The sequence below is a fragment of the Anomaloglossus baeobatrachus genome, chromosome 2, assembly GCF_048569485.1.
Source record: "Anomaloglossus baeobatrachus isolate aAnoBae1 chromosome 2, aAnoBae1.hap1, whole genome shotgun sequence".
Classification (NCBI taxonomy): Eukaryota; Metazoa; Chordata; class Amphibia; order Anura; family Aromobatidae; genus Anomaloglossus; species Anomaloglossus baeobatrachus.
Window position 1 is genome coordinate 695,666,855 of NC_134354.1, and position 15,409 is coordinate 695,682,263.

At 41.4% G+C, this 15,409-nt stretch overlaps 1 protein-coding gene across 1 annotated transcript in view; it reads left to right on the forward strand.

The window, feature by feature from the left end:
- The window catches only part of LOC142292125 (aquaporin-2-like), a 52,493-nt gene extending 39,096 nt beyond the window's left edge, over window positions 1–13,397 (forward strand). Inside the window, exons 3-4 of the mRNA XM_075337251.1 lie at window positions 8,012–8,092; window positions 11,442–13,397. Coding sequence (XP_075193366.1) covers window positions 8,012–8,092; window positions 11,442–11,642 — 282 coding nt within the window. The 3' untranslated portion in view covers window positions 11,643–13,397. The remainder of the gene's footprint in view (window positions 1–8,011; window positions 8,093–11,441) is intronic.
- The last annotated feature ends 2,012 nt before the right edge of the window (window positions 13,398–15,409 follow it).

Sequence of the window (15,409 nt, forward strand, 5' to 3'; positions counted from 1 at the left end):
CCTGCACGTAACTAGGATAAACATCGGGTTACTAACCAAAGCGCTTTGCTTGGATACCCGATGTTTATCTTGGTTACCAGCTTCTGGCAGGCTGCCAGCGATGGCTCCTGCACACTGTAGCTGTAAAAAGCCCTGCTTTTTGCTGCTAGAACCGTTCTCGAACGTATCTAGAACTATCGAGCTTTTGCAAAAAGCTCGAGTTCTAGTTCGATCTCGAACAGCCCCCAAAATCACTCGAGCCCCGAACTGTAGAACCTCGAACCACGAACCGCGCTCAACTCTAATTGTGACAACACATGTGCAATGCTTCACTGGCCAACATGCTTTAAGGGTAGCTTCACACAATCATAAAATATCGGTCCAATTTCCATCCACAAAAGTGGAACAATTTTTTTCTCTCTTGTCACCTGCATACAATCTGTTTTGCTTTTTTTACCGGCCGGGTAGTACAGCTAGTTTGTAATAATTTACAAGAACGTTCACAGTTCCTTATGTTACAGAATTGCAATGTATCAGTAATATTCGGATGCCATACTGTGGCGGCTGATTTTTTTCTCTTCAAATACAATATCTGCAGTGCTGTTTTTCTGGATCCTAAATTCATTTTAAGTCGTCACATAAACCTTATCTATAACTTTTTAATTTATTATTATCATGTTGGTAAGGGTAGTATTTTTTACTGTTATGATGACGAGCGGCCATTTTTACTGCTGCCAAAAGAGGGGATATAAAAACCTCACATTAACTTGTATACATTTGTATACACACATTTATATATTTACATAGATGCATTCACTTTAATGCCAAATCTGTTATATTAATCCTACCCTGCCAGTATTTGACTTTAATATCTGCTACCAGAGATAGCACCAATAGCTAAAGGGGTTGTCGACTACTTTAATATTGATGGCCTATCCTCCGTTGTCTGATATCGGCCATGGCCGGACAAGTGATATCTGCCTCCCATTCAAATCATTAGGAGGAGGTTGTGCAGTACATGGCAACGACCGCTATCAGAAGATGGAGCAACTCCGGAACTGAGCATTTCCAGCCACCTGCTTCCATTACCGGCATTGAGAACAGCTGATTAATGGGGGTGTGGGGACCCCAGCTGATCAGACATTGATGGCCAATCCTAAGGATAAGCCATATGTCACAGGTGTGTCACGAGTGACAGACAGTACTATAGTGTCCAGCAAAAGAAGATCACAGCATTTGACTGCACAAAATACTCCCTGACTTTCTATTGTTCCTGCTGTCAGTATTCAGTATACTAGATAGCTCCTCTGCTGCGTTTTCATCTTTTTACCTTTAAGACCCAGTGGATCTCCTCTTCCCTTCAGCTGCTAATCATCTGTACTTCCCCTTGGTTTTAAATACTCTAATTTTCCCTGGACTGGTGCTGGTGATATTCAAACCATACAAGCTCTGGTTGCTAGCAGGTGGCTTGCACTCATCTGTGGTATTGTTGCTAAAACTTTGCTGAACTTCTACCTGAGTCACCTGTGTATAATTATTTCATGCATTTTCACCTGTGTGTCCTCCTTATGTCTTTTTTAGTTTTTAGTGGGATTGACAAAGAGCTCATTCCACCCATTCCCTATTTAGGGCCCAACACTAGGGATACCTAGGGTAACCGCGTAGGTGCCAAACCAATCTAGGGTGGTGAGGGTGTCCTCAGGGACCAGCAGTAGGTTTGTTCAGGGTTATCATCTCCCCTTCCCTAGACACAGGGCTTCCTTTTTGCCATTCCCTTGGTAGTTCCCAGTACCTAGTGTGACACCATCATTATTAAAGGTGTGGACAACCTCTTTAACCAACTTGCATGTTACTGTCAATCTCTGACAGCAGTATTTGAAGGGCACATTCATGGTGGTGAACCAATTCGGACGCCCACAACCTGATTGCGGACTACTGATGAGTTGCCATGCTAGCCGAGGCATGTTGTATATAGAGCAAGTGATAAACAATTGAGTTCAAGTTCTCACAAGAGGATTACAAAAATAAAGAAAAAGCTTAAAAAAAAGAGAAAAAATATAAAAAAATTAAAACACCCCTTTTACTCAGTTCAAAAATAATAGAATAATTTTAAAAAAAGCATATGTGATACTGCCACGTCTGTAAAAGTTCATCTATCAATATATCACATTAATTGACCTGAAAGGTAAAAATTGATTTGTGTGGTTGCCTCACCTCCCTCCGGAAATTAAAGAAAAATCTAATAACTACTCCTGAATGGTGTCAATATAAATGTCAGCTCACCTTCATACAGGCGCATCAATGGAAAAATAAAATATTACAATGGCACAATCCAAATAATATATACAAAGTTCTTAATATTTTTTAATAACTAAAAATAAAAAAAAAACTATGCAAGTTTGATATCGCTGTAATCATTCTGAACTGAAGAATAATGTTGTCAGGTCAATTTTACCACTCAATTAATGCCATAAAACAGTTTTGCACTATTTGGACCAATTCGGATTTTTCCTGATTTTCTGTACATTTTTTCAATAAAATGAATGATGTTATTCAAAACTACAATTTGTCTTTCAAAAAAAAATCCTTCAAAAGGGTAATTTGAAGGAAAAGAAAGTTATGGCTTTTGCAAGAAAATTATAAATGAATGAAAGTACAAAAAAAAATCACCCAGGAAGGCAAGGGATAAATCATGGCAAATAAACTTAAAGGGAATCTGTCAGCAGGTTTTTTTCTTCCTTATCTGACAGCAACATAATGTTGGCAAGGAGGTTCTGAATCCAATGGTGTATCACATAGATAACTGGCTGCAGCCGTTCTCACATAATCAATGAGTTGAGTTTTAAAGGAAACCTCTCACTGGATGTTCTTAATACTCCCCTAATGGTCGAGGCAGAGCAGACGGGTCGGTTGGGCGTCTCCATTCTCCGGGTTCCGCGCCTCCTCTTTCGGCCATCTTTGTCCTCTTTCTGAAGCTAGTGTGGATGACGCGTTCTATGTCATCCACACTTGCTAACAGTGAGGTCCTGCGCAGGCGCACTACAATACATTGGTCTGCCATCCTCAGAACATATCAAAGTGCTTCTGCGCAGGACCTCAATGTCAGCTAGTGTAGATGACGTAGAACGCGTCTTCCACAGTAGCTTCAGAAGGAGAACACAGATGGCCGAAAGAGGAGGCACGGGACCTGGAGAACGGACCCATCTGCTCTGCATTGACCGTTAGGTAAGTATTATGAACATCCGGTGACAGGTTCCCTTCAAGCATGTAGCTGAGCTGAGAGAGCTGTGCTGCCTATATCAGTCTCTCAATTGAGATAGTACATTGAATGTGAGGTGTCAATCACAGCAGGGGGCATGTTGGACTTGGACTTCTCTACACTTGCCAACTAGACCTAGCAATGTCAATCGCAGGGTAATAAAGTCACTAGTTTAAGCAAACAATAATACACACACACACACACACACACACACACCCGCACACACACACACACACACCCCCGCACACGCACACACGCCCACACGCACACGCACATGCACACGCACACAGATAAGGGAGGCATAGTTGCTTCTTTTTTTTAACCCCTGTCCTCAGCTTACATAGCAAAAAACCTGCAGACAGATTCCCTTAAATTTTGTCAGTAAGGTCAGGCCTTTTACAGACTCTTCCTTGTGCTTCCATTATCCAGCTTTCTCTACTGGCAAAACAATTCTAGAATTGCATTAAAGGGTTTGTGCATGAACAAAGTAATTTTAATCAATCAATCTTGGAATAATAATAAGTTCCACAATTGAATGCGTTCAAATAATGTTGCTCTGCTGAGATAATCCTATATATGTGCCCCTGCTGTGTACTGTGTAATGGCCATGTCTGACCGTACAGAAACATGGTCTGATCATACCACTGCTACTGGGAAGGGGAGGATGCAAAATAAATTTTACAGATCAGAGAGCGGATTTCTTCTGTGAGGTAAAACATTTCCCTTACTGTTTAAAAACATATTTTACCTCACAGAAAGAATCAGATGCAATCCCATGCAGGAGATGTGGTATGATTAGACCATGTCCCTGTACGATCAGACATGGCCATTACACAGTACATAGCAGGGGCACATATATAAGATTATCTCAGCACAGGAGCATTGTTTTAAAACATTTAATTGTGGAACGTATTATTATAGCAAGAACAATTGATTAAAATGTACTTTGTTCATTAGACAACTCCTACAGTAATTTTCCAGCTCACTACTGAGTCCTAATAGCTCAGACTGTGATCTCAGTAACCAAGTATTGACATCAGTATTGGTAAATCACGCACGTTCTAAGACCTCGGGCATGTGATTAAACATTCATTAATAGTGTGTAATTATTCCTGCATGTCGTTAATGACTATATAAAGTATTCTGTCCATGATACATCAAACAGTATGAGATCCGAGCAGATGGATTCCTCGAGCAGAGATGAAAATTTACATGTCAGATCTTCTTTGAAGCTGCCATTAACTTTTACAGCCCGTCATAACTTTACATTACTACGCTCAATATTTCCTGCTATTGATGGTATTATTCTAATAAATGCTACTATAATTCTATTTTATGAACGGGAAACTTAAAAATGTCAGTGTGTAGCTGAGCGTTAGTAATACTTATACTTTGTTAATGATCTTCTTGTTTGTTTCCAAGCTTTCAAAGAGCATTAAAAGTCGACAATCATTAATCCCTCCCGCAACTGCCAATTTTTGGTTTGCGGTATCATTTTTTTTCCAAAAGCCGTATTTTTTTTTACTTTTTCTATCCACATAGCCACATAAGGGTTATATCATATGTACTTTTAAATAACATTTTTCACTTGACCATAAAACGTACTGAGAAACTAAAAAAAAATACATATGTGGTAATAATGTATAAAAAAAATAATTCTACCAATTTTTTTTGTTTTGTTTTTTTTACGGTATTATGCCATAAAAATGCTCACGCATGATTATCCAGGTCAGCACGATTATGGTTTATCAAACTTCAAAAGTTTTTTTTCTAATGTAAGGGGTGAAAATAAATTTGTAAATTTGACAAAACTGGGCCGCCATTTTTCCACCAATGGAGCTGATTGTCTTTTGCGTGGCGAGCTATTGTTTTCATTGATACCAAGTTGTGGTATATATAATGTTTTGTTCGCTTTTGTTGTATTTTTTAAGGAAATGTGGTGACTCCAATTCTGGAGTTTCAATTTTTTTCTCTTTACGTCATTTATTGCAAAGGTTAAAGAGAACCTGCCAGGTCCAATATGTACCTAGAACCATGATCAGTTCTGGGTGCATATTTCTATTCCCTCCCTAACTGTCCCTGTGTACACTAGCATAGATAAAGAGATCTTTAGAAAAAGTATTTCTATAGATTGTTTATTATATGCTAATGAGGCCAAGAACTAGTCACAAGGGCGTTACTTCCCTTGGTTAGTCGGCCCACATGGCATGCTAGCACGCCCCTGTGGGTGTAGTAACATGCTAATGAATGCACAGCGATGCTGCATATACCTTACTCTTGATGGTGGCCGGCAGAGGATTTATGCACACTGGGCATGATTCGGAGTCCCCAGCACTTCCGGTCATGCGCACTATACCTCACTGAAGTCGGGAAGCTTACACCCGGCGTTAGTTCAATGCACATGATCAAAGGTCCCAGAGACGATGGATCATTCCCAGTGCGCATCCATCTGCCTCTGTCTGCCATCAAGTGTTAGGTATGTGCGGCGTCGCTGCACATTCATTAGCATGTTACTATACCCACAGGGTTGTACCAACATGCTATGTGAGGCGGATAGCCAAGGGAAGTAATGCCCATGTGGCTAGTCCCTGGCCTCATTAGCATATCATATAGGATCTTTAGATATACTTTTTCTAAAGATTTCTTTATCTATGCTACTAGATGCTGGGACAGTTAAGGCCCCGTCACACTAAGCAACATCGCTAGCAACATCGCTGCTGGTGGATAACTTTTGTGACGTTGCTAGCGATGTTGCTGTGTGTGACATCCAGCAACAACCTGGCCCCTGCTGTGAGGTCGTTGGTTGTTGCTGAATGTCCTGGGCCATTTTTTAGTTGTTGCTGTCCCGCTGTGAAGCACAGATCGCTGTGTGTGACGGCAAGAGAGCAACAACTAAATGTGCAGGCAGCAGGAGCCGGCTTCTGCGGAGGCTGGTAACCACAGTAAACATCGGGTAACCAAGAAGCCCTGTCCTTGGTTACCCGATATTTACCTTTGTTACCAGCCTCCACCACTCTCAGCTGTCAGTGCCGGCTCCTGCTCTGTGCACATGTAGCTGCAGGACACATCGGGTTAATTAACCCTATGTGTGCTGTAGCTAGGAGAGCAGGGAGCCAGCGCTAAGCATTGTGCGCTGCTCCCTGCTCTGTGCACATTTAGCTGCAGTACACATCGGGTAATTAACCCGATGTGTGCTGTAGCTAGGAGAGCAGGGAGCCAGCGCTAAGCATTGTGCGCTGCTCCCTGCTCTGTGCACATTTAGCTGCAGTACACATCGGGTAATTAACCCGATGTGTGCTGTAGCTAGGAGAGCAGGGAGCCAGCGCTAAGCATTGTGCGCTGCTCCCTGCTCTGTGCACATTTAGCTGCAGTACACATCGGGTAATTAACCCGATGTGTGCTGTAACTAGGAGAGCAGGGAGCCAGCTCTAAGCGGTGTGCGCTGCTCCCTGCTCTCTGCACATGTAGCTGCAGCACACATCGGGTAATTAACCCGATGTGTGCTGTAACTAGGAGAGCAGGGAGCCAGCGCTCAGTGTACGCTGCTCCCTGCTCTCTGCACGTGTAGCTGCGTGCGCTGGTAACCAAGGTAAATATCGGGTTAGTTACCCGATATTTACCTTAGTTACCAAGCGCAGCATCTTCCATGCGGCGCTGGGGGTTAGTCACTGGTTGCTGGTGAGCTCACCAGCAACTGGTGTAGCGACGCTCCAGCGATCCCTGACAGGTCAGGATGCTGGTGGGATCACTGGAGCGTCGCAGTGTGACATCTCACCAGCAACCTCCTAGCAACTTACCAGCGATTCCTATCGTTGTTGGGATCGCTGGTAAGTTGCTTAGTGTGACTGGACCTTTAGGCAGAGATTAGCAATATGCACCCGTTGATACACTCCACAAGGAGGATAAGCCATAAAAGGTCATTGCTAATGAAGCTGCCTGTTCACACAGTACTATATCCAAGCAAATCAATGGAAAGTCAAGTGGAAGGAAAAAATGTAGTAGAAAAAGGTGCACAAGCAACTGGGATAACCACAGCTTTTATAGGCTGCTGGAGTCAGTGCTTCAAGAGCCACCACACACAGAAGTACATTTACTATGCAGACTTTTCAGTAGGATAACATTTCTGAGTTAAAAATTATTTTTTCAGTTGGTCTTATATAATATTCTAATTTTCCGAGATAATTACTTTTGGGTTTTCATTGGCTGTAAGCCATAATCATCAACATTAACAGAAATAAACACTTGACATAGATCACTCTGTGTGTAATGACTCTATATAATGTGTTTCCCTTTTTGTATTGAATTACGGAAATAAGTTAACTTTTTGAGGATATTCTATTTTATTGAGATGCACTGTATCATTTCACTGAATGAGAAATCTTTAAAAGTCTTAGAACCATAGTTTTGAAAAATACGATAATGTGTTAACCATCTATGGTGACAACTAGCCTGGTTTTAAACTAGTTAATCAGCTTATTGTTGAAGAATTATTAATTTAGTGCTAAAGACAATTCCTTTAAGTATTTTTTTAGACATAATAAAATAAAACATTTGATTTGAATTGGCTTATGAAATAAAAATAAACTACTTTCATCTACTTGATCACATTGGGTTACATGTTTATCTATGTGAGTAATGGTAATGGGCTATTTGTGATAATCTGTTGTAATGATTGAGTTGCCACACTACTTGCAGACAATAATAACCTTAATATATTTCTCACTAGATGATGCAATATCCCAATATAAACTGTTCTTTTGTCCTTGAGTTTAGATTTATTTCACCGGCTGTTCCATGAATCCCGCTCGCTCGTTCGGACCGGCTCTGGTAGTTGGAAATTTCAACACACATTGGGTAAGACAAATGAAGAGACCTCTAATATGCCGAAAAACCATAACAATATCACAAAGGTAGCAATTATTAAGTTATTAATTATGATCCTGAATGTTAAAAAAGCATCTATACAAGGCATTGCTCCAATTTACTGAATACTTAAAAGAAATAGATGGAAATGATAAAATAAAGCATGTTGCTTTTTAATTCTTGCGCAACAATGCTCAACTCCTTATCAGTTTACATACCAGAATTATGCCAGTGAATGATGGTAATGATAGAGTAGTAGTCTATCTACATTCATGGCCGAAAGTGTTGGCACCCTTGAAATTGTTCCAGATAATGAAGTATTTCTCCCAGAAAATTCTTGCAATTATATGTTTTGTTATCGACATGTTTTTTTACTTTGAAGAAGCAGAAAAAAGGAGACAAAATGAACATAATATCACACAAACCTCCAAAAATGACAAAATTGTTGGCACCCTCAACTTAATATTTGGTTGCACACCCTTTGGAATAAATAATTGCAATCGCTTTTTATAAACATCAACAAGTTTCTTACACTTCTCAATTGGATTTTTTTCTATAGCAAACTGCTCCCGATCTCTCATATTTGAAGGCGCCTTCACCCAACAGCAATTTTCAGATCTCCCCACAGGTGTCAATGGTATTTAGATCCGGACTCATTGCTGCCCCTTCAGAAGTGTCCAGCTTTTGGTTTCCTTCCATTTCTGGGGGCTTCTTGAAGTTTGTTTGGGGTCATTGTCCTGGTGGAAGACCCATGCCCTAGGACACAAATCCACCTTACTGACACTGGGCACTACATTGTGACTCAAAACTCTTTTGAAATCTTTGGATTTCATGATGCCTTGCACACAGTAAAGGCACCCAGTACCAGAGGCTGCAAAACAAATCCAAAACATCTTTGAACTTCCACCATATTTGACTGTAGGTACTGTGCACTTTTCTTTGTAGGCCTCATTCCGTTTTTGCTAAACAGTAGCTTTATGTGCTTTATTAAAAAGCTATATCTTGGTCTCATCTGCCCACAAGATCCTTTCCCAGAAGGATTTTGGCTTATTTACATACATTTTGGCAAACTGCACTCTATCTTTTTTATGTCTTTGTGTCAGCAATGGGGTTCTCCTGGATCTCCTATAATAGCATTTCATTTCAGTTCGCACTGACACTGATGCACTCTGAGCCTGTGGACAGCCTGAATTTCTTTGCAACTTGATTGAGGCTGCTTATCGAACATCAGGACAATCATGCATTGCAAACTTTTGATCAATTTTTTTTCTGCCATCCATGTCCAGTGAGATTTGGTACAGTACCATGAATTGTAAACCTCTTGATTATGTTGCACACCGAGAACAAAGGAACAAAAAGATCTCTGAAGATAGACTTGTAACTTTGAGATTGTTGATATTTTTCAGTTTTGGTTCCCAAGTCCTCAGACTGTTCTCTTCTCCTCCTTTTGTTCTCCACACTAAGGGCTACTTTGCACACTACGACATCGCAAGCCGATGCTTGCGATGCCGAGCGCGATAGTCCCCACCCCCGTCGCACATACGATATTGTATTATAGCTGCCGTAGCGAACATTATCACTACGGCAGCTTCACACGGACTTACCTGCCCTGCGACGTCGCTCTGTCCGGTGAACCGCCTCCTTACTAAGTGGGCGGGTTGTGCGGCGTCACAGCGACGTCACACGGCAGGCGGCCAATAGAAGCGAAGGGGAGGAGATGAGCGGGACGTAAACATCCCGCCCACCTCCTTCCTTCCGCATAGCTGTGAGCCGCAAGACGCAGGTAGATGCTCCTCGCTCCTGCGGCTTCACACACAGCGATGTGTGCTGCCGCAGGAACAAGGAACAACATCGTAACATCGGTCCTTCCGAAATTATGGAAATGACCAACGCTACACCGATGATACGATTTCGACGCTTTTGCGCTCATTAATCGTATCAAAAATGATTTACACACTCCGATATCGACAGCGACGCCGGATGTGCGTCACTTTCGATTTGATCCCACTGACATCGCAGCTGCGATGTCGTAGTGTGCAAGTACCCCTTAGAGTGGTACACACAGACACACAATTCAAAGATTGAGTCAATTTCTCCCCTTTTTATCTGATTTTAGGTGTGATTTTCATACAGTATTGCCCACACGTATTACTTGCCACAGGTGAATTTGAACATGCATAACATGCTTGAAATAAAAGTTGTTTATCCACAATTTTGAAAAGGTGCCAACAATTTTGTCTAGTTTTTTGGGGGTTTTCTATAAAATTTTGGCCAATTTTCCCCTTTTCTCTGTTTTTTTTTATGTTGTTCCAATACATACAAAGGAAATAAACATGTGTATAACAAAACGTGTAATTGCAATAATTTACTGGGAAAAATACTTTAGTTCATGGGTGCGAACACTTTCAGCCATGACTGTATCTATATCGATATTTAAAAATGTTGCTTCTTTAACCATTTCGAACACATATGCTGATAATTCTTTAAAACAATACTTTTAATACGCACAATGGTTATTGTAGTGGTAATCTCTCAAGGCCCCCAATTTTCATGGGTTATTAATATTGTTGGTCTTTCAACTCTTGTCATATTGGGCCTTTACCTTTTGCCTGCTTCTGAGGTTAGATGTAATAGAAGCCCTTGCACCCACTATAGTTACGATCCTGGTTATGGTTCTCTATGCCATATATAGTAACAATGGTTTTACCACTGTGCACTTATCCAGCCTGATCATTATATCTGACTATATGTGCTAACCATATATCTTCTGTTTAGTTGATATACAAAGCCACTGAATTATCAGTTGCTTTTCTTTCTAATGATATTGTATAATAAATTACATGAAATTAAAGAAATTGTCCAGTACTTTAACATTGATGTCCTATCTCAATCACCCTTTCTCGGTGCTTCCGGCGGTAGCAGTTGTCCAGAAATGCTTAGTTCTGGAGCTGCACCGACTTCTGATAGTGGCCGCAGCTGGGTACTGTACATCTCTGCCTCATGGTGATTTGAATAGGAGGTGGATATGGCAGTACCCGGCCACGGCAGCTACCAGAAGATGGAGTAGTTCCAGAATTGAGCATTTCCGGCCACTGGCTGTCGCCACCAACACCGAGAACAGCTGATCGGTGGGGGTGCTGTGTGTTTGACCCCGGCCGATCAGACATTGATGACCTATCTTAAGGAAAGGCTGTCAATGTTAAAGCAGTGGTCAACCTCTTTAAAACAAATCTGGCACTTCCACCCTATATATATATATATATATATATATATATATAATCCTCTTTCTCATGTCGGGACATTTAGTACCCTCATCTTAACATATTATTTGTCTCTGCAGATCTTCTGGATTGGACCGATGGTAGGGGCTATCCTAGCTTCCTTAATCTACAATTATGTCCTATGTCCCCAAGAGCAAAGCTTCTCTGAGAAGTTGTCTATGCTCCTAGGAAGAATGCCAACTTTGCGAGAAGTAGAAGAGGATTGGGAAGAAAGACAGGAACAGCCCAGGAGAAAATCAATGGAACTTCAGACATTGTAACATCTTCTTTATTGGATTGGTGGAACAAAAACCTGTGGTGTCACTCTAACTTGTCATATTGTATAGGAAACTATAAGGAAAATATAAGATTGGTTAGAAAATCTTAAAACAATGAAGGATATATAGTATTTAACAAAACATACAGACTTTTACCAAATCATTACCTATTATATAAAGTTGTTAAAGTCAGTGTGTGGTGGGAAAATAACTGCAAATGAATGTGTCTTCTTGGTAACAGGACAGGCTACAAATAAATCATGTGTGGTCTGATGCAGAAGCCACAATACCTTTACCTGCTCTACAGTTTTTGTTAACCTACCAAATGTATGACAGGAAGCAATTAAAATTCCAACGTTGCTTCATTTTTCATTTTTGATACATTAGAGCAATTGAAATTATATTAGTGCCTTCAGACTTTTTTAGCAAATTGAATCACACAACTCTACTGTGAATCCATTCTAAGAATCAAATTCATAAAATAATAGAATATTTGCTGGACCTGGCAAATTCCAACAATATGCTTTTCAAGTCATACAAATTATTAAAACAAAAATGCTCACCACCATTTTACACAAAGCGGACGAGATATAAGCAATAGAAAGCTGATATGACCTCAGGCACTGCCATCTGGGCTTCCCTATAATGCTTCATAGCTATCACATCACACGGAATAACATAGCCAATCAGTAGGGACAATCATGACTTCTATAAAAGTACAGGCAGGGAATGCAGCAGCAGCTTGGTAGTGAATCTGGATACTGAGAGGAGGTCACAGTTCACAGCTTAGCAATACTGATGAGGACAGAGTGAGCTTTAAAATATCAGACAGTATTTGGTGACCATCAAGTAGATTGGAATGGGTATTCCTGGTCTTCTATCAGGAGACAAACAAAGACACACACCAGGTTGGGAGGGACCTCTTGAAGTGCAATCCATGTAGCAAGAAACAGCTGTCGTCCACATGCTCCTTGCATCTCAGAGCTACTTGTGTTTTTAAGGAACCATGAATAAAGTTTGAATTTTTCTAAGGAAGGTCAAGTGCCAACTTTTTTTTTCTTTTGCTGCATCAAAGACACACACCAGGCTGTCTTACAGAGAGTTACATAGGCTCATATTTTTATAGGGGCCTGATTACACAATAGACTACATAACAGTTGCCTAAGTATTGGTAAAGACAATGATTTGGTAGAGATACTGATTTATGATATGATGGATTGTTTTTATGGAGTCTATGTGGCACCTAAACTACATCCCAAAAACCACCGTAAATACCACTCCAGGCTCTCTATATACAATGTCTATAAACAGTGAGCTGCTTATCACAGCAGGGAGCGTGGGCTAACTAGAATCATAGAATGGTAGAGTTGGAAGGGACCTCCTGGGTCATCTAGTCCAACCCCCTGCTCACAGCAGGATTCAATAAATCATCCTAGACAGATGTCTGTCCAACCTCTTTTTAAAGACTTCCATTGAAGGAGAACTCACAACCTCTCGTTGCAGCCTGTTCCACTCGTTGATCACCCTCACTGTCAAAAAGTTTTTTTCTAATATCTAATCTGTGTCTCCTTCCCATCAGTTTCATCCCATTGTTTCTAGTCTTTCCTTGTGAAAATGAGAATAAAACTGCTCCCTCTACAGTGTGACAGCCTTTAAGATATTTGTAGACAGCTATTAGGTCTCACTACTATTAGGTTTCACTGCTGCTGTAGCTTCTGTAATTCAGAAATGATAAGATCATGGTGCTAAAACAATCATTGCAGGTAAACAACTGAATGTACTTTGACTAGAGACATCTCTGAATTCTGTGTTTTAACTCCTACAGCATGCTCTCTTATGATTACATAGAAAACCTGCTGACAGATTTCCTTTAACCTGTAGCTATTTGTGTTGAGGTCACTTGCAGATCAGTGAATCTGTGCTTGCAATAGAGATTGAAAAAAGTTCAATACATTTCCAAGAGACCATGTGATTTCTGGAAAATTGGAAGCTTTGCTTTGGTTGCATACGATCTGCTATATGACACTACAAGGTCATCCCATGCTGTCTCGATAAATACAATCCAGTTTACTGGTTCAGTTTCCCATTCCTAACCATGCCATGCCCTTTGATTTGTAGTGGTGCCACTGGTCACTGTTCTTATTTTTGGCTATTTGGGGGGTTAGATTATCTACTTAACACAATCTTTTGCATGGAAGAATAAATGTCATGCTGGCTCTCAAAACCAGAACAATATGCAATGGCATAAATAGCTGGAGCACTACAAGACACTATCACTCCTTTAGACTAAATACTGATACCGACTAACAGTATAAAGATAGATTTTTCCATTAGACCAGGAAAAATGAGTGTGTAATGTGTTGTAAATGCAATTTGTTAATAAACATTGAAAACATAGTTGTTTGGTGACATTCCAAACCTCCTATCCTGGAGTAACACCACTACATTATTATGTCCTTTCTTAACCATCCATTTTTGAAAACTATTTTATACCATTGTATTTTTTCTAAGTTTCGTACATTTTCTAATAATAATGGCTTATTGGCTTGAAGTTCTTAGTTTCCCTTTGGTTGGGGATCTCCTACAAAACTTTCTCACTTTTCGGCTTATAAAAATTGAACATTCTCTTCTAATTTGGAAAAAACAAATCCAAAAGTTCCATTACAGGGGCGGTCCGGCACCTAAAATGTATTTTCTAGCTATCCATCTTTACCCCCTAACTACTTTTTTAATTTTCTTTATTATACAATTCCCTACACTTCTCTCTATCTAATCCCTAAATATGTTTTTTTTTGTTTTGTTTTTTTTACTGTACTACATTTTGAGATGAGTCTCAAACTTGACGTCACAGGAGGCTGGAGCTGCAATCACTCCCCACAGCGTCCATCACCCCTCCTGGAATAGGACGTCACAAGGGGGCAGCGCTGCAGTTTCTTAAATCGTCGCCCTCTAAGAATGTCCTGGGTCCTAGATGGTGGGTGATGGACGCTGTGGCCGAGGTGAATGGAGCGCCAGAATGCTGCTCTTCTCTCTGCCAGAGCTTCCATTGCTTATGTGAAAGATATTGGCTGGGGTTAGTGCTAGATGCAGTGAATGACACCAGCGCCATCCCACAGGCTCTAGCACCACATTCAAACAAAGCATCATCAGGGCGTTAGTGCTGGTGTCACTCACTGCTTCTAGCACCAGCCTCAAATGAATTGTTATGAGGTTGCAGTGCTAGAAGTAGTGAGTGAGTGACACCAGCGCTGCCCCCTGGTGATGCTTCATTTAAGGGCAGTGCTAGAGGCTATGGGGCAGCACTGGTGTCACTCACTGCATCTAGCATCACCTCCTGCTGACATCTTTCACACATGCAATGGAAGTGTCGCAGGCGGAGGAGGGGACACTGCGCTCTCCCACTGTTCGGGTCTGGCACGGCTACTGCTGCTGCTGCTCGGTGGTGGCTCGAGCGGCGGGCCCGATCCCGGGGACTCGAGCGGCGTTCCTCGCCCGTGAGTGAAAGGGGGGATTGATTGTGGGGATTTGGATATTGTCCGTGACGCCACCCACGGTTGCGGTGATTTAGGTGACACCACCGCTGCTCTGGACGGGGATCCCGGGAGCGGTGACAGGGAGCAGCTGAGTTGTTAGTTCTCCCCTCCGTGGGTAGGGGGTTTTGTTGTCCCGGGGCCCAGTGATGGGGTAGGAATGGATGATGGCAGGCGGGTTGCGGGGCCTGGTGAGGTGCAGGGTCGCAGGGGCAGTGCTGTGCCACACGGCACGGTGGT